We start from the raw sequence: 20,407 nt of genomic DNA on the forward strand, positions 1-20,407 counted from the left end.
TATATATATATTCTTTTGAATAAAGCCAATTTGAAAGAAAAAAAGGATTATCTCCCCATGAAATCTTCCTGCAAACATATTGTTATTTCATACATACATTTCGTATTTTACTGAATATTAAATGTTTTAATTCAAATAATATCTGATATATATGAATATAGTATACTTTTCGAAAGAAAAACTATATGAAAGCTTAGTTTGGACATTTTTATAGCAATTCAAAATTACAATATTTCACCTTTAGCATGTGACAATGACTATAAAATATCTCTACAATTTTTTATACTGAATATTCACAACAACATCAAAGTGGAGTTAAAGTCTTATAGGATTTAAAGTATATATTATTTTAAATCATCTTCCACTTTCATGACTTAGCTGTGGCTATCCACAGCAGTTTGTTCAAATTTTTGACCAGTTGAACATTTTGGTTTTATAAAACAAATTGCAATTTGGGCAGATTTTTGAATAAGTTGCAATAGGTGGAAAGCCACACTATAACAGTCAAGTCACAGTAATATGGATTCAAACAAAATTTAGCAGTAATGTATTGTTTGTCGTGAAGATTGTTACCGTTTATTATTTTCATATAAATGAAACCCTTGATGTTTTTGTTCGTTTGAAATGTTATATGTTTTGTATTCTAAAGGCTTGTTTTTTATCAGATCTGATAATTATTGAAAGTCGTATTGACTAGTAGATAACATTTACGTTATTTGGTCTCTTGTGGATAGTTGTGTCATTGGAAATCATACCACATTTTGCTAGTTGTATTAAATGTAGTACACGGTAACACTCATCGTACTGCTCCTGTTCTCGGATTATAATTCATAATCATTACTTTAGAATTAAACGTTTGATAAAACCGATTCTGGTTAGGGCATTGTTTTTTTTTAAAGTACAAAATTGTAAAGACCTTACAAATTCTCGACATTTTAATAGGAGGATTTAAGAAAATGAACGCGCGTACAATAAGAAGTCATACCACACAGTAGGTGAATAAATGGGGTGGCAACTGATGAAGTGGAAATCATTCCATAAACGTAAATAATGCAAGCAAGTAGAAATGTCTGTAATAAACCAGAAATACTGATGAAATACATTTGTTTTCTCACATTAGCAATTTTAAAAGCTGTTGGTTGGTCTTTGGCTTTCAATGCAAACTTCTATCAAGACGCGTATTTTTTTTTTCGATTAATGTGCTTACCTGTTGTAAAAGTATTGATTACAATGGTCACAGGTTTGGTACTACTACTCTTGCCTAACTTGTTTTCAGAATACATGTAAAATACATATTGTCCATATTTCAATACGGATTTTATGAGTAATGCACAAATTCTTTCAGATGTGCAAGTCTGTTTGTTTGATCTATGAACTGACCATGTTTCATCCTCAATAAAACGATATTTTATAACAAATTGCTGAGGAAACCTGCCATCAAATCCCGATATCCAATTCACAAGAAAGCTTTTTTTGTATAGTTTTATTTCAAACTCTGTAGGTTCTTCTGGTAAATCTAAACACAAAAGGCAAGACAATACATGCTGTAATTTTATATAAAATTGTATCATTTTGTTCTCACTTTTACAAGTTTCTGATGCTTTTTGATGAAGAAGTTTATTGGCATCATTTTCATTTATTCACGAAAATTCAATATTATGCGCTGAAATAATCGTTTTGTCTTTTAGAATGTTTTGCCATGGCATTGTCAGTTTGTCTCACATGTGAAAATATCGATTTATATTTCACTTAGAAATCAATGCAATTGAACAGTGTATAATAGAAAAATAATCTATATCTGGACATGCTAATGTAACATATGAAAAAATAACATTTTCATTATTGAATTATCTCTCTTTGTTCATTTCATGTCAAGGAGGAAATTTTCGTAACCGAAAATGGTACACCGCCTACAGAAACAACAACAATTGAGGTTCATAAATTAATTGAATGCATGAAGGATTCAAATCAATGGTTGGGTTCAAATCTATGGTACATATAACGTGACAAACGCCATCCTACGTCCTGAATCTAGTTTCTGTTTTCTCCAACATTATGGCAGATTTTTAAAGTTCATTATTATCCAGACTAAAGAGTAAACTACAGCGTCACAATTGAATAGCGTCATAAAGAATTTTCAAGGACTCAAAAACTAATACACATTAAAGACCTTCAGCTTTCTTTCTTTCTTTATGGACTTTACAAAAATATGTGACCTTTTATCTAGGGATTGGGCAATATGTTCTGTATCGTCCATGCACATCCCGTGACGGATACAGGCATCGCTGTTTAAGAAACGAAAATTTAAAGAAAGTAATTATAGTTAATGTTGTAGCTAAGGTTGGTAAAATATATAACGTGAGAGATAAGCTCACAGGATACCAAATTGACTTAAATAGCATCAGTTAAAAGAGGTGTTGCTAAAATCTGTCTATTGACACTGCAGTTTGGTTTGTTAAAAAAATCTTTTTGAGATGGTTAAAAATGAAAACAAGACGTTAAATAGTCTCGAACGTCTTACGGGCTGTTTTAAGATTAAATTCAACAAGAACACTCAAAAAGGAATATTCAAAAGCCGAAGATGTATAAGAACTTAACAGGTTAGGATCTGTATGACCAAATAGTGCCTAAACAGTAGCCAACATCATCTGAGGTCAATTTTGCCTTAGTTAGTTGAAATCTTAGTTTTCTTATGATGACTGGGCAGAACAGTTTTCATGCATAGAGTAGGAAATTCTTATCTATGTTATGCTCCCAGGCACATCATTCACTCATAGAGTTTGTTGCAGTGTATTCCACTTCCTCACTTTAGAATCCTTATACATAGCTGCCTTTCAAATTTGGTTTAGTACCACAATGAATGTCCATTTCTCAAATGGTTATAGATATGCACCCTTTACAGACCTTTATATGTTTTCTTAAGTTTTTCATTAAGCTATAGACATTGGGACGGGTGCCGAATTCATATCATGCCATATATTTCAAAAATAGAAAATCTGCAATAGAATAGGTTTTTTGATTGTAATGAAAAGTAAAAACACAAAAATACTGAACTCCGAGAAAAATTGAAAAAGGAAAGTCCAAAATCAAAAGGCAAAATCAAAATTCCACACACATCAAACGAATGGATAACAACTGTCATATTCTGACTTGGTACAGGCATTTTCTAATGTAGAAAGTCGTGGATTGAACCACTAATTCAGGCCCGGTCAGAAAGTAGTACATACTCTAACCAAATAGTTGTATCTTTGTCAATAAGTCAAATATTCGGGTAGTTGTGGTATTGAATTCAAAGCTTGGGGCTATGGAATCACTGAAGAAGTTTATCAAATTATTGTTGAAAGGCACATCTGCCCTGTTGTTTAGATCTTAAGTACAGGTTTTTGTACTATCAAACTTTCGGGACCCGCACGCTCTACTATTCAAATAAATGTATTTTGAAATATTTACCACTTAACATGACAAGGTATAGTTTGACATGAATTTACTGCCTTTTTATTTGAACTTTAGACAAAGTAGCCATTCATGCTTTAAATTGCAGAATTTAACATAGAATGCAATAGGGCTATGGATTTGTAGTTTTATACCTATTGAAAATTTGCCATAGTTTTTGATTTACACACATCTTTCATTCTAGATCTGTTATGGTATGATATGTCTCAAAATTATATTTCTTACAGAAAACATTTTTTCACGGATAATCCTTTTCTTTAGTTGTTCACATTAACTACAATTATGGGTAACAATTACGACCCTTATTACAAATATAATAGGCAGATATAAACATTTCATGTTTTAACTATAACTGATAAATCTATAAATGATGATGTCTATTGAATTCGCGATACAAAGTAACAAAATGTTATACAAATGTCATGACCTTAATAATCGTTTATTTTGAACTTGGTTAATAAAGTATCTATGGAAAATATATATATATAGACGCGTGTTTGTTTCTAATATGACAAATACTAAGCACAAAGTATATATAACCACTCGCATGTAATTCAAGTGCTTTAATTGTCACATTGTCTGTATCATCACTCTTTCCTATGACATTAAGTGCATACATGTAAACCAAATACTTCATATGTTCTAGGAGACCTTGCATCTTTTTGTGACGTTCATTAGATGAAATTACAATTGTTGTCCAGTTTTGATCCATTATTGAACGATAATTTATGGTAAAACTTTGAGGATATCTACCATTGAATCCTGCATTCCAAGTGACTTCAAAACTAACTAGTAATGGTTTAACGGTTAAATTGCTCGGTGTATCCGGTACAGCTTTAAAATATGATACATTATATAGGTAATTGCAACCATTAAAAATTAAGCAATAAGGATGTCTTAAAGCCTGTTCTTATATTTTCTTCTTTGGCAGTAGTGAAGATTAAATTCCTGAATCAATTTAAATTTTAAATTATCTATAATAGATGTCTTTTCGTCATAATAAGAAATCTCGTCGTATGAATTCCTGCTATTGGCTTTGAATATATTAGTTAAACCTACCATATACGAGGATGGGTGTATCTAACTTACGCCAAAATAGTATTTTCAATGCAGAATGATAGTTTTCCATAATTTCGAATGGGTTCTCTCAGTGATTTGACCAAACATGTAAATAATATTAATTGAAAAGCATAATAAATGCAGAGTGTTGCATTTAACGACATTTTTGCTGTAAAAATTATTGGAACAGATTTAAGTTAAATAAAAAATCATCGATATGCAAACTAAATATAATATATATCAAAATACTCACTGCCTTCTAGTAAGTCTTTTGAACAACTTGAATTTCCGTGCTTATTGGACAAATAAACGATGTAAACAGTATCAAAGTCTGTGTCTGTCAGATTATATATAAGAAGACTCACAGTTAATGTTGTTAGATTTACTAATACCCCATGTATTTTAACGGGTGTACTTGTTTGATTTTTCTGATATTCGTATTTTGAAAAACCCTTCAGCTGAAATCGACCTTTCTGCCATGTATAATTTACAGTTGTTCTGCTATACACAATAAATGTAATCGTAACCGGTTCTGTTCTTTCCCTTATCTCTGTGCTTTTATTTTGATGAATACAATAGGGCTTTCCTACAAATATAGAAAAACAAACATACAAAAATACACATTAAACTGTTTTATTTTAAATTACTGGCACTTTATAATACAAAACCAATGAAACATTCTTCATTTGATATGTTCTTGTGATTGATCTTCTCTCCTTTGGTAGTAGATTGAAAGTATTTAAATATATCACATTTACGGAAAAGGCATGCCTTTAAAAAAAACTAATACCGGCGTCACAAATCAGTGTATGGCTCTGACGTACACCGGGCGTGGTAAACAATCATGTACGCTGCAAATACACTAGTAATTTTGGATGCATTCAACCTGTCAATCATATCTGTATTGTGTGCACAACGAGCTTTAAGCGTATATTGGGCGTTCATAGGCGTACCTAAGCGTTTATCGGGCGTTCAAGTAAAGTATGTTAGCGTATGCCTGGCGTTTGTCTAACGTAGATGGAATGCACGCTACGAAGGGGAAAAGTCACTTACACGTATTTGAGACGCGTCCCGGTCGTATTTAAGACGATAATCCGTGCTTTCGTCATGTCTGATGCGTATTATTATGTGCTGTTTGTTACAAACACACACCACATATGTTTGAGTTTAAGTCGAACTATCTTGAAGCGTATACAACGTGCCCTAAACGTGTCTCAAACTTATCTGTAGCGTTTTCAACGCCATTGTCGCGTGTATATTACATGCGTGTAGCGTACAGGTACTAGTATACGCTGGACAAAGGCTTGAGCTGGATTAAACTTTTTATTCTGCCTAAAAATTTCCTCGAGTTATAGCGTTCATCAAGCGTATATCTTTGCATTTAGACGTACTTCATACTTATGCAACGCGCGTTTAAAGATTGCTTAGCGTTGCTCTGGTGAGCAACTAACGTACACCGAATTTGTCAATTTTCTCTGTACGTCTGGTGCACACTGTTCTATACGCCAATGTGTGACGCTGGCATTAAGACGTTTTTGAAAATTTCCTTTTGCGGTTATTTTTTAAAATGTGTATGTCATTCTGATAAACAGCCTTACAGTGTAAAGTTTACCCATCAATTATTAGGTTTTTAAAATTCTTTGTCTGAAACAGATGAGATGATAGGTATTTGTTCTTAAAAGGTAAATTTCTGTATTCTACAATGATTTTCTTTGAATATATTTAGCTCTTCGAAAACCTCATCTTGTAATCATATATTTTTTTATCTGACATTTTCAGGAAATTTTGTTCTTTATCTATCAATTATGCTATGTTTACAGTTTTAAACTTAAAAGGCTGGGAATTTTTAAAACCATTTGTACATGAACAGAAGGTAAATTACGAGTAAAAATTATCTTATGCAGACAAGTTGTTAACTCTACTTTCCGCTATATAGATGACGTTCTTTCACTAAACAATTCAAAATTTGGTGACTATGTGGATCGCATCTATCCCATCAAATTGGAGATAAAGGATACTACAGATACAGTTAAGTCGGCTTCATATCTTGACTTACATCTAGAAATTGACAATGAGGGTCGGTTGAAGACAAAACTTTACGACAAAAGAGATGATTTCAGCTTTCCAATTGTGAACTTTCCATTTCTTAGTAGCAACATCCCAGCAGCACCTGCATACGGGGTATATATCTCCCAATTGATACGATATTCCCGTGCTTGCATTTCCTATCATGATTTTCTTGATAGAGGGTTACTGCTCACAAGGAAGTTATTAAACCAAGAGTTCCAAATGGTGAAGTTGAAATCATCCCTTCGTAAATTTTACGGACGCCATCACGAGTTGGTTAACCGTTATGGAATAACCGTTTCACAAATGATATCGGATATGTTCCTTACGTCGTAACTTCAATCCCCTTCCCTTTCATGAATTTGACCTACCGAATTAGACTATTTACCGGATTTGTAATCACATAAGCAACACGACGGGTGCCGCATGTGGAGCAGGATCTGCTTACCCTTCCGGAGCACCTGAGATCGCCCCTAGTTTTTGGTGGGGTTCGTGTTGTTTATTCTTTAGTTTTCTATGTTGTGTCATGTGTACTATTGTTTTTCTGTTTGTCTTTTTCATTTTTAGTCATGGCGTTGTCAGTTTGTTTTAGATTTACGAGTTTGACTGTCCCTTTGGTGTCTTTCGTCCCTCTCTCTTGTTGATGAGAATAACGATATACAAATATACTTAACGTGCATGCACAATTCATTTGAAATTGATGGAAGAGTCAATATGACCTTATGCAAATAAGATCAGTAAAAAGTGTTGCTTTATGTATATAATGTATTACAAGTTTAAACATTTGACATATTTTGGGATCTTGATCGACAAAACTGTATGGCCATACGTAGCATATTCTGGTTTAATTATTTACTAATCGTGTAAAATTCAGCCTACGAAACTAAGACCAGTGCCACGTACTTGTGCAGCAGGAACTGCTTACCCGTATGGGCAACTGAAATTATCCCTGTATTTTGTATACTTTTATTTGTCTTTTTACCTTTTGTTTTGGATTTTTTGACTTGACATTATCAATTTCAATGTTCCTTTCGTATTTTTGGCCTCTCTTCTATATAAAGAGGTAGTATAATTTAATCATTGATTATATCTGGGAAAATCAATATATAATCAGGATCACACTGGTATTATTCCGAAATTGCTAGATGGAATATTTCCCAGTACATTGAAAGTAAACATTCGTCAGGTAAATATATTTATACGATTATATATGTACAAATTGTATTAAGTTCAAACGAAAGAAAATTGATACAGAGCTTTAGAATAAACATCGTCTCATCTTATTTGAATCACAATCAAATATACATAGGTTATATAAAATGGCGTTTAAAGGAGGGGGGTATGTTGCACTCATGGACGCAAGAACTGTCACATAGAAGATAGCGTACATGGTTTTTTTTATAGGAATAAAGTATATCAAATTAGTTTATAGGTAGCACGGCAGCTTAAGCATTCCAGAATTTAGGTTGCTCTTGTGTGTACCCCACTTAAGTCAATGTATTTGAACAATATGATTTGGAAAAAAGTATCAGCTAAACATAATTTCCAAAACTGAGGGATGAATCAGGAAATACTACCGTGTACCCAATAGCATTATGTTGAAATAGTACTTATTTAATCAAACGCTTGGTAACGTAAAAGTCTTACCAGGAAAATAAACATCTTTCAATCCACGTTGCATTGTAATGTTATGTTCATCGGGAATGCCATTGCTGACTTTACAAACGTAACGGCCATCAAATGTGTAGATTGGATTATCATCTTCATCATTGAAATCAAACTTAAGTAAATTTGTTGCATTGTTTATCAACCTGAAACTGTGCCCATCAATTGATACATGTTCCCAATTTGAAAACGTGTAATTACTCGGAAGTCCAGTGGCATTACAAAGAAGTGAAGAATTTGGCAGTTGTTCAACATGAACTTCAGGGGCATCTGTAAATACAAATTATAAACTTGCATAAAATTATAAAATATATTATATATAATATATTATATATTATATAATATTTGTTTGAATGTGTAAGTGTTTTAACAGTTATTAATTAAAACATGTATTAACAATATGAACATTTGTTATTATCGATTTATAAAAGATCGCTTTATTTCATAAGTATTGCATAATAAAAAACAAGATATTTTTCTTCCGTGGAATTGAAAATTGCGTCACAAAATGCAAAAAGTTTGCAATCATTCTAGAATCCACCTAGACTGGGTTTTTTAAGGAGGGGGGGGGGGGGGTAATTTCTTGTCGTTTTCGTTTGTTTTCGCAGGCGTTGTCAGTTTACCTTCGACTAATGAGTAAAATATATCTTTTTATATCGTCATCTTATCTGTGTCTTGATTAAAAGCTTTCATGACTATCCTATTAACGTGCCTCAGTTACAGAATATATAACTTTCTAACAACAAAACAAAGTCTACTTTCATACGAAAAGTAGCTTTTTACTCTTGATTGCCTTTTAGGAAACTTCTACCTGATAACGAAACAACAGGAACCAGTATCACGAAAACCTATCTCAAGTTTCATTTAAAAGAAAGCTGACGAACGCTTTGCGAAAACATTATGATGATGCTTAAGAGTGTATATCCTCCTGGAGGGGGGCGGGTATCTAAGAAAACCATTTCGGATTATGAGTTGAGATAGCGCTCTTACTGTCTTTGATGTTTCAAGATAACAGTAGAATTTGCAAAAAAATCGGTAGTAATATTCATTTGTGCCTTTGACAGACAACACTCGAAAAACATACTCAGATTGTTAACTGACATTTGTTGTTTATTCCTCTGTTATATTTTTACACCACTGTCCGAGGTTACGGCAGGGTTGTCGCCTACACACATATCATTATATGTGTGCTTATCCTAGCCCTAATTGAGTGATAATCGTTGGTTCATTTCTGTTATTTGTTTCGTAATTTGTTTTGTTATAAATTTAGTCGTCATTTTACTTAATTGTGTTGCATATTTTTCATGTTGGAATCTTTTGTATCTGAATGTTGAATATGAAATGTTTGTTTTCATTGACGAAGGCTGTATGGTTGCGTATAATTTCTTATATCTACTTCATTTAAACTTTGATAGATAGTTTTCTCATTAGCAAACACACCATATCAATAATTTGATTTTTATTTATAAGAACATTTTACGACATGGAATAAACAAAATGGCAGAAGGAGGTGATATTACAAGAAAACAAAGGATAGTTTATCTTCCCATTTGTGAATTTTACTGTTTTGAACGGTAAAACACCTCTGGTATTGTCTTGCATGAGTTATATATTCCAACTCGTACAGTACACCCGTGTTTGTAGTGACGTTTTTGGATTTTAATGCACGTAATTAATGTATTAATGGTTAATTATTAAGTCATGGATTTCGTTACTACAATTATGTTCAAAACCTGTACTAGATGTGTCCCTGTAGAATACTTATTTCAAACGGAGTAACAGATTCAAACTTTTACGGTGATGCTGTTTCCCCGAGTCCAGCAATTGAGATAAGAGACATTTATTGTAAACGTTTTTCATCAAATGTAATAAACTCTTTGAATATTGTTTTCTTTTTTTGTATTGGTATTCATATTGATGTTGTTATCAAGAAATTAAAACTATACTTAGTATTATTGCTGTACACTGTGACATATGCACTGTTGTGTTCTTTAATCTCTTGGTATCTTGCATTGTGCAAAGTCGTGTTTTCCCTGAATGTTAATGATGTCTTTACACATCATGCATTCGATGTTGGTTGTGTATAATTAATCATTTAGTTTTAGACACATGATTTGGTCATGTTGGTGTATCACTTATTATTAGCTTTGAACTAGCAGTCATTAACTGAGAGAACTCTCAAATATGTCTATTATGTCTATTTCGTTGTTATGGGTGTATAAACACTCTGCAATGTGTTTGTCTTATTTTCTGTTTTTTGTTAGTGGTTACTTTTTGTGCTGTAACTTTACTGTAAAACAAAAACAAAGGTTTAGCATTCACAAACAGTTTTAGCCATTCCAAATTCAGTATGTACCAGTCCCATAAGAGCCTATAGTTCAGTGGTTGTTCTTAGTTCAAAACGTCGACTTTGCTCACACCGAACAGTAAGCTATAACGGGCCCCAAAAATTAAGAGTGTAAAACCATTTGAATTGGAAAATCAACGGTCTAATCTATATCAAAAAAGAGAAACGTGAAACACTTATGAACTACATAAACAAACGACAACCGTTCAAAATCAGTTTCCTGACTTAGGACAGCTGCATACAAATGTAGCGGGTTTAACCAACATTCATGTTTACCTGAAACAACAGTTTAACATCACAACATAGAAAGACACACTATAAAATATCAATCGCAATGGCATAACTTAACGACATGTTAACAAAGACAAGTGAACATACACTTAACGAAAAATTTGATCGATGACACAATGTAAATACAAAATCAATAAAATTAGGATTGAGATGTTAAACAATATCACTTTACACAAAATGCCGCCAGATGAAATAATGTACATAGGTAAATGAATATACATTTTGTAATGTTGTAACTTGTAAGTTAAACAGTAATGGAGAACGGAAATTATTATAACATGTACATTGAATAACAAAATAGCATTACAAGTTGTATCAACAGGTCAATATAACACGACAGTACGATTTGAGAATACTCGCAGTTACTGGAAGCTATCTAAAGGCCAACAATAATTAATAATAATAATAATCATGCAACAGATATAAATAAAAAAATTTAGGGTTCAGCGGAACCCTGTGTCTCGCCTACTTTTGCTAAAAATCACAGACTCAACAAAAATGAGGGAAAAAATCAATAAAAATTTTCCTCTTGATACTATCTTTGGATTGTAAGAAGCTTCTGTCCAAGTTTGGTAAAAATCCAAGATATTTTATGAATCAAGTAAATGTTTAAAAACTTCAACTGCAGACTGTATGTAATGTTAACTGGAAGTCTATTTATAAGTAAAATACAGATACACAGGTACAAAATATTAACAAAATTTCCTTCTTAATACTAGCCTTTGATCATAAATAAGCTTCTGTCTAAGTTTGATACTAATTAAAAGTAGTATAAGAAAGTTATTATTTTTTTTTTAAATTTAACCACAGAGTGACAGAAAATCTAACTCCATTTAAAAGTAAAATACGGAAAAAACGGATTTGGTTTTTTTACAAATTTACTTCTGTATATTATCTTTTGATCATAAATAAGCTTCTGTCCAAGTTTGGTACAAACCCAGGATAGTTTAAGAAAGTTATTAAAATTTTAAAAAATTTAACCACAGAGTGAATGTTATGTTTCCCCGCAGAAAAACTAAGTCAATTTATAAGTAAAATACGGAAAAAATAGAATTTTAATTTTACAAAATTTACTTCTGGATACTATCTTATGATCATAATAAAATTGAGAATGGAAATGGGGAATGTGTCAAAGAGACAACAACCCGACCAAATAAAAAACAACAGCAGAAGGTCACCAACAGGTCTTCAATGTAGCGAGAAATTCCCGCACCCGGAGGCGTCCTTCAGCTGGCCCCTAAACAAATATATACTAGTTCAGTGATAATGAACGCCATACTTATTTCCAAATTTTACACAAGAAACTAATATAAAAATAATACAAGACTAACAAAGGCCAGAGCAATCTTCTTTCCACGTTTGGAAGTAATCCAGTATAGTTTAAGAAAGCTATTAAAAATTTTAAAACTTTAACCAGTGTGAATATTGTGGACGGCGGAATGTAGGATCGCTTAGTCTCGCATTTTCGACAAAAGTCGAAGGCTCGACAAAAAGGGAAGATGCGGTATGATTGTCAATGAGACAACACAAACAAGAGACCAACTGACACAGACATTAATTACTTTAGAGCGCCGTGCGGCCTTCAACAATGAACAAAGCCCATATTGTAAAGTCAGCTATAAAATGTTCCGAAATGACAAATGAAAAACAATTCAAACGAGAAAACTAACGTCAAAAAATGAACTAAAACACGTTCCAGTATTTTTACGGCATTACCAGTCAAACAGGACAAGGCACCAACCGCAAATTGGAAAGAGATTAATATAGGTTGCAATAACTTGTTTCCAAATCCACTATTAATAAAAATGTTTAAGTTAATTAAAGAGGACATCAACTGCGCAATGCTACTCACAAAAGTATTGAAATGCAGTTGGTTAGTAAGGAGTTAACCTCTATATAGAAATAAACATGGAAGTTTTAATTTGCTGATGACAAAATCGATAGGTGTGCCAATGTAAACTACATGCAATGATCCAATGACAACATTGGTAAATTAACCTTTACAAAATAGGTTTTTTTCAAGGTTCGATGAGTTCACACGGATCGCATAGTGATTTCCGCGTATTTAGTTTAATATTACCATAACATTTATGATGCAATTACAACTTTTAATAAGTTTTCTACTGGTACAGTCTAATTTACAAATCAAGTATTTGTTTCTACGAAAGATTTTTGTAAACATTTACACTTAATTTATGGTAACGAAATCCCTGAATTAATAATTTACCAGTGATGCATTAATTATGTTCATTAAAATCTATGACATCACAACACACATTGGCATAACGAACGAATGAGAATCTATAAACAACGTAGGATAGATCCAAAGGAACATCATCGTAAAACAAGAAGGACAATTAACATTATTAAATAAAAATCTCGTCTTATTTTCGTAAATTTAAGTATGGATTTTCCCTTAAAATATTGAAATGTGTAAATCGAGAAAAAGACAACTACTTCTGTTTATGTAAAATTAAGTTAAACGAGTTCCTTTTTATAAGTTTCAGCAATATATTTAGAAAACTCTGGATTAGTCAACGAAACAATATAATAAAATTAACGGTAGGTATTGTTGTATGTATCAACCAAATGTAACAATGACGTGTATTTACTGTGTTTGGTCATAATCTGATTCATAGCAACACAGGAATAAGGGTGCAGTAAGTGCCCATAGGAATACCTACTTCTTGTCGATACACTTTATTTCCGAAACGTACATATATATATGTTGTCCAGGAGAAAATTTAAAGCTTCAATCATATCTTCACATTTCCTGTGCAATTCTCGCATACTTTCCTTTTTCGTTACATAAAAATGTTTTAAACGAATTACAGCAAATAAATTTGCAATTGGAATTTTCAAAAGGATCATTGATAAATTATTCAATAAAATATGAAAACGTTTTCTTGATGAGATGGTGTGGATGAGTGTGTAGAGAATAGAAACCTTTCAACTGTCATCAGAATTAAAAGGACCATCAAGGCTGCACTTTGTAAATACAGCTGTTTCGCAAACCACGCCTCTTTTGGGGAGATTTAGAATATTTATAGATAACTAGTTTTATTACATACTGATTCCCAGTTCTGACCTGTAGGTTGCATCTCATAGACACATAACTTCGGAAAGTTACCAGTAAATATACATGTGCATATTGTTTATATTGAAATATGTGGTAACCCTACTGAGTCGAGGTAAGGATAGTTAAGAAATTTAGTGTAAGTTTAAACTCTTAGAAATTCGGGGCCTATACACGTTGAACTTTCAATTCTATGATATGATTTTTTTCAAAACTTCATAGTAAAAGTGGTACAGTTTTAGCCGTAAAGGGAATTCCTATGGGAAAATTCATTGTCAATATTTACAGAAATGCAACATTAAAAGCATGTATTCTTTTTTTAATTCATTATTCTAATAAGCTTCATTACAAGAGTTAATAAAGAGCTATTATGTGTATGTAAGGGTTTGGGAGTTTTTTTGTTCGCTTCAGTGTTCCTTTTTTTTTTTTTTTTTTTCCTCTAATATTTCATGTGTTTCCTCGGTTTTGGTTTGTGGATCTTGTTTGTTTTCTCTCAATCGATTTATGACCTTTGAACACCGGGATACTAAGGTTGCCTTCGTTTATTATTTTCATTTCAATTAAGAAATTATTGATGCAAGCTATTCTTTATTGTAGTTTTAAAATGGGTAGTCATTATATTCGTGATTTTTTTTTTGCCCGAGCAATACACTACAATAAAGTATATAGCTTGCATCAATTATTTCGATTCTGATAAGGACAATTAAGGTAATTTTCAAGTCCGATGTGAATAAGTGTAGAAGGCTCTTCCGTGAATCTCCCTTTTTTGTTTGTAGACAAGAAAACGACTGGCAATGTGATTTTTCATGAGGGAGGAGTTTTGAACAGCCAGCATTAACGGATGTCGTATCTAGGTCAAAAATGTCAATGTCGAATTGCAACCCATTACAGTCATAATAAATGAATTAGTAACAACATTAGCATTTTGAGAGTTTGGAAATGAAATATATTATATGCATGTCAGTTTGATAAAATTCAATATTCTGCAGTATAGTAGTCAATATACGCATACGCAAACAAATATTATTGGACTGAGAGCATGGGTATATATAGAAAGCGAAAGAAGCACGTCATATTCTAATGAACGATAATGGGTTTGACAAGACTTTGACAATTAATTATATTATAAACTATAAACTATAATATTAAAAAAATATTATGATATCGGTTTATGAAGAATTATATTTCAAACCTTTGAAAATTAAAATAAAACGTTTAACGTTGCTTTAAAGTAATTGTTCTAATGAGAAAGCAACGTGAAATAAGACCAAATAGTCAGATTTCTAACTTGGTATCGTTTTTTTAATCCCATAACAAAAGTCATCATAATGTATCTAATGGTAAATTGATCGTTTCTTTTGTTGATAAGTGTAAAGTTGCAAAAGACAAAATGTAAGAGATAAAGACTTACACTGGACACTTAGCTTTATTTCATCAACACCATATCCAATTGCATTTTTGACATTGCACTGATAGACTCCATCTTCTTTTCTTGATATATTATGTATGTAATATTCAAAGTCACGATGTACGATTGCTTCATTGTGTGTCCATATGATAACACTTGGAGCTGGGTTAGATTCATACACACAGGTTAGTCTAACTTGATCAAATTCTTTCAACAATGAAGATGGGATTATGTTTACTTTTACTTTAGGATAATCTGAAATAAGCATTTTTACTATACCAACACTATTTGAGAGATGGAGAAAGAGGGAGAATTCTAAATATTTAATAGTTTTAAACATGTCGCCTATTTTGTCAGTACATACTTAGTAAGCTTCTCTTTCTACAAATTATACAACATATCATGAAACGAATTTATAATCACCCATACTACGTCAATAGAAACTGATTCTTCGACATAAATTTAAGAACGACACCGTTAGTGTTTTTCATTCATACTATGTTATCAAGTATTTAGTGTTTACAGTTTGAAAGGGTGGAATCGAAGATAAATTCCATTTCCTTCTTGAATGTTAAACGTTACAATTTTTAATACAAATGTAAATATACTCCAGTGTAATTTAACTATTTTTATTTTGAAATTACCATTTCCCCCACTTTAGTAGCAATATACCAAATTCACCTGGGATATACATTCTCCAATTTATTCAGTATTTCAAGCCTGCAGTTCCTAAGCAGACTTTTGTAAACGTGACCAGTGTCTGAACAGAAAGTTGATGAATTACTTTATAAAAAAAATATTTTGTCCAACGAATTACAGAAAAGCATATATAAAAAAAACCATAAAGTTTGATATAAATGTGAACAATCATGTTATGAATATTCTTTAGCATGTGATTAAATAGATATAGGAAGATGTGGTGTGTATGTAAATGTATGAATAGGCCGATCAATCTACATATGTTAACATGAAACTGTCTATACAAACGGTATTAAATGCGACTACTTTATAATGATATTTATAAATGTGTGTATTTTTTATTTTAAATACATTGAGTCATATGTTCAATGTTTAAGTATATTCCTTTATCACATAGTTTCACATTCAAAACAGTGTGGTCCTGGCCATTGATTGACGATCTAAATTATCCCATTGACTGGGACAGATTAGGTGAACGTTTGACTGAAACGACCATTGCTCACTTCTTACTTATTAAAGAATTTAAACTGTGGGGTCACCAAAGGTTCTTAACGCCTCTAATAATAAAAGAATTCGAAAAATTATTCAGGAATAACCTTTATGTTTTGATTTATATTATTGATATAAAACTTTATAAACTATATAAACTTTATAAGATATCTTTTAAACTATATAATATATCTTATAAACTTTATGAGATATCTTATAAAATTAATGAGATATCTTATAAACTAAATAAGATATATCTAATAATATATAAGATATCTCCTTTAATATATAAGATATCTTATATAATTTCATTTATATCAGATATCTGATAAACTATATAAGATATCTGATAAACTATATAAGATATCTGATAAACTATATAAGATATCTTATAAACTTTATGAGATATCTTATAAAATTTATGAGATATCTTATAAACTAAATAAGATATATCTTATAATATATAAGATATCTCCTTAAATTTAAAAGATATCTTATAGACTTTATATCTATAAAGAATATGAGATATCTTATAAACAATTTTTATATAAGATATAGTTTATAAGATATCTTATATAGTTTATGAGATATCTTATATAGTTTATGAGATATCTTATAAAGACAATTATATAAGATATCTTATAAACTATATGAAATATCTAATAAACTATATAAGATATCTTATAAACTATATAAGATATCTTATAAACTATATAAGATATCTTATAAACTATATAAGATATCTTGAAGTAAGAATAAATAACAAAACGGCTTGCTATAAAAAAGAGTATATAATATAAGTAATCGACGTACATATCCGTGAATATGGATAGATAACGAATTTATCCCTGGTCTTAGTCCGAATCGGGCGAGTTTCATGGAAATTCGGGTACAAAGTGTAACGTTAAAACAACGTTTTTTTTCATTATCTAAAAAAGTTTTATTGAAATTTGGAAATTTACATAATTTTTACCGGGTGTAGGGTACTTACAACCTTTGGTAGAACCCTACAGCCTCAGGTATTCAAATATAAGACGTTTTAATACGGTGACAGAGAAACTGGATTGAGTCAAATTTGGCGCTTAATGTTGTAAGAGTTACGTCAAAGATGATGTGACGTGAACGTGGGTCATTTACATAGCTAGATCAGTAGTCCCATTCCTTGAAAACATGGCAGTCAAGTGAAGCATTTAATGAAATGAGTGTAAATGATCGGCATACTAGGACAAAATCGTTAATGAATTAAATTTTAAATTACAAACATCATGGATAATCTACAGAATTCAATATTTCACAAGGAGCAACCATGGAACTAAGGAAAACTTGCGTGGAGTTCCCCGGGATAATGGTTAGCAACGTCCGGAGATATGGGTAAGCAACACCCAGGGGCTATGGGTTTTGTAACGACGTGCGTTAACTAATCAAAATCCTAGATATTACTAACCCGGGGATAATGGTCATTGTGCCCTGATTCCAAATGACGTGACGCGTGATTGCCTCCTTAACGAATTTTAAATTGCTTTTGTGTTAAAAAAAAAAAAAAAGATTTATCTGTTTTTATTCATAAAATTGTTATAATTGAAAGCCTCGAGGCCGATATGGGAGTCTCGGAATAATACAAGGGCCAATGTGGAAAAGGGCATGTTATAATCTATACGTATTTGCTCTTGAAAAAAACAATGCAAGGTGTATAAATACTTACATGTAACGTTGAATTGAATGACTTTTTCAAATGACATGTTCATACAATGAACAAATCCTCTGCATGACTGGTATTGGTTATGGTGATCCGATGTTAACAATACTGTTAGATTTAAGATATTCGTATCTTTTGCATGTTGAATAGTTCCATTTGAAATCCAAGAAATCGTCTTCAATCCTGGAACATTATTTGTAAACAGGCATGACAGAGTGATCGTACTTCCTTCTGGTCTGGTAATCACTTTGCTTCCATTTGGAATTATAGAAATGTCTAAAAATAAATAAACAAAAAAAAACATTCTTTGTTCAAATGAAACACCATTAGCTTTATTGCGAACCAAATATAACTTTCCCACAGAGTCATCTCCTCTTGGTTGAGGTTTGTAAATTTCGTTTGATCTATTTCCCTATTGAAAAAGTACAATACATTGTTCTGTATGGTTTTTGCAGTGGGACCTTTGAATTTACTCTAAGAGAAATATATCACTTATTGATTACAGCAAAACGCCTTTGGTGTTTATGATCAGGTAATCAATTTGGTTAGCTTACTTGTAAGCTGAACTGTGAAGTCATTATTAAGTAAGTTATACTACCCTCCTGCAAGAGTATATTATTTATTCTGACAGATAACCAATCTATCTGTCTGAAGGACTAGGCTTCTCCAAAAGGAAGGTAATATACCTAACCTTATAATGACTGCACGGTTCAGCTAGCAAGCAAACTAACCAAAGATATTACCTTAACTTAGCACATATTGAAGGCATTTTGATGTTATTAACCTTCGAAATTTTGTTATCTTCTGAACATATGAAATTCAAAATACATATAGCCATTCAAAATATGCATGTGATATTGTATTATTCAATATCAATAATTTAATTCAATATTGCATACTCACCGTGTGCAATCCACGGAATTCGGATCCCTTCGCGGATTTTGGATCAGGATACTCGATGTATGCGATTTATTATCTATCTCGACACATTATTATTTCGAAAATTTAAATAATAAAATAAGACAAGCATTAGGCGTGCTTGTGTCATCTATTTTTATGATATTTTCCTTGCTAAAGTCTATAGTCACATGCTGCAAAAAGTACGAGTTTCGGATGAATGCTATATGTACTTGGCAAAGGCATTTCGGCACACTTAACGGTAGTTATTTCATAAATGTCATGTTTACTTACTTTTTATCTGCACTTGAAACAGAATAGAAACAGAAAACAATATCAAGTTACTTTATGTCAATATTTTTACATTTGTATTTAAAGTTTACAATGTGTTAATTAATTTATATAGGTCTCTGTACCATTGTATTTTGGTTTACGAGAATAAAGATATATACATTGTATATATATAATGAGAATATACATTCTAGTTATCTATGCTGATCCAGATTTAACTTCTTCATGCAGTGCTGGAGGTTTCGTATAATTCTTTCTTGGATTCGGATCCTCTGTAGATTTCGGATCTAGGTACATTGTATCCGATGTGTTTCAATTGTTCGAAATTGCCAGTAAATAAGAATGGTATTGTACAGAAAGTACATAAACAATGTTTTCTTTCAGGAGATGTTTTTTAAAAACTTTTAATCGGTAAATATTCATTTGCAAGCAGTTTAGAAAATATATAAATCAATTTATTCGTTAATTATTTATAAAGAAAATAGATACACGGTATAATAGACGACGTACTTACCTACTAAATGTAAAAGTGTGCAATTTTCAATAGATTTATATTTATAAATATAATCGCAACAATATTTATCTTCGTCAGACTTCATCAAAGTTGATATTTGTAAATTGAACCGATTTCCTCCAAGACCTTCTACAATTTTGAATCGTTTGTCAGATTTATAAATGATGTTACCATGAGACAATGCTACACCTTGACGTGACCAACTAGGCACACTGTCAAAATTATGCATGTAGCATTCAAGAACAATTGTGCTCCCAACATTAGAAAACACATTCGTAATAGTTCCATTTTTCTTGGCACATGTGTTGCTGTCATTTGCTGCTATCATTACAACTGAAATATTAAAAAAAAAAACACTTTGAAAAGACACGCAAATATTAATTAAAATGAACTCAACGCATCAAAAGTTTAACCCATGGAAAACTCTTCGACAGTGTACTACCAAAGGGGAAAGT

At 31.6% G+C, this 20,407-nt stretch overlaps 1 protein-coding gene and 1 long non-coding RNA gene across 2 annotated transcripts in view; one reads left to right on the plus strand and one right to left on the minus strand.

Annotated features, from left to right (window-relative positions):
• Positions 1 to 2,152: 2,152 nt before the first annotated feature.
• On the minus strand, positions 2,153 to 10,257 carry LOC134722836 (uncharacterized). The gene is made up of 5 exons (XM_063586466.1): positions 10,191 to 10,257; positions 8,227 to 8,514; positions 4,766 to 5,098; positions 4,086 to 4,287; positions 2,153 to 2,285 (listed from the first exon to the last, which is right to left on the minus strand). Exons 1-5 carry the CDS (start codon positions 10,255 to 10,257, stop codon positions 2,153 to 2,155), a joined length of 1,023 nt encoding a protein of 340 aa, XP_063442536.1.
• Positions 10,258 to 15,521: 5,264 nt separating this feature from the next.
• Positions 15,522 to 20,407, plus strand: part of LOC134721589 (uncharacterized) — a 36,349-nt gene continuing 31,463 nt past the window's right edge. The window contains exon 1 of the long non-coding RNA XR_010107884.1: positions 15,522 to 15,551. This is a non-coding gene — a long non-coding RNA (uncharacterized LOC134721589). The remainder of the gene's footprint in view (positions 15,552 to 20,407) is intronic.

Source organism: Mytilus trossulus, chromosome 6 (genome assembly GCF_036588685.1).
Source record: "Mytilus trossulus isolate FHL-02 chromosome 6, PNRI_Mtr1.1.1.hap1, whole genome shotgun sequence".
Classification (NCBI taxonomy): Eukaryota; Metazoa; Mollusca; class Bivalvia; order Mytilida; family Mytilidae; genus Mytilus; species Mytilus trossulus.

Coding starts and splice junctions, on each gene's coding strand:
- LOC134722836 (XM_063586466.1), bottom strand. CDS start 10,257: ATGCAAGATACCAAGAGATTAAAGAACACAACAGTGCATATGTCACAG. Junction 8,515..10,190: donor GTGTACAGCAATAATACTAA/GTATAGTTTTAA, acceptor TTGTATTTACAG/ATGCCCCTGAAGTTCATGTT. Junction 2,286..4,085: donor GGTCTCCTAGAACATATGAA/GTATTTGGTTTA, acceptor TTTCTTAAACAG/CGATGCCTGTATCCGTCACG.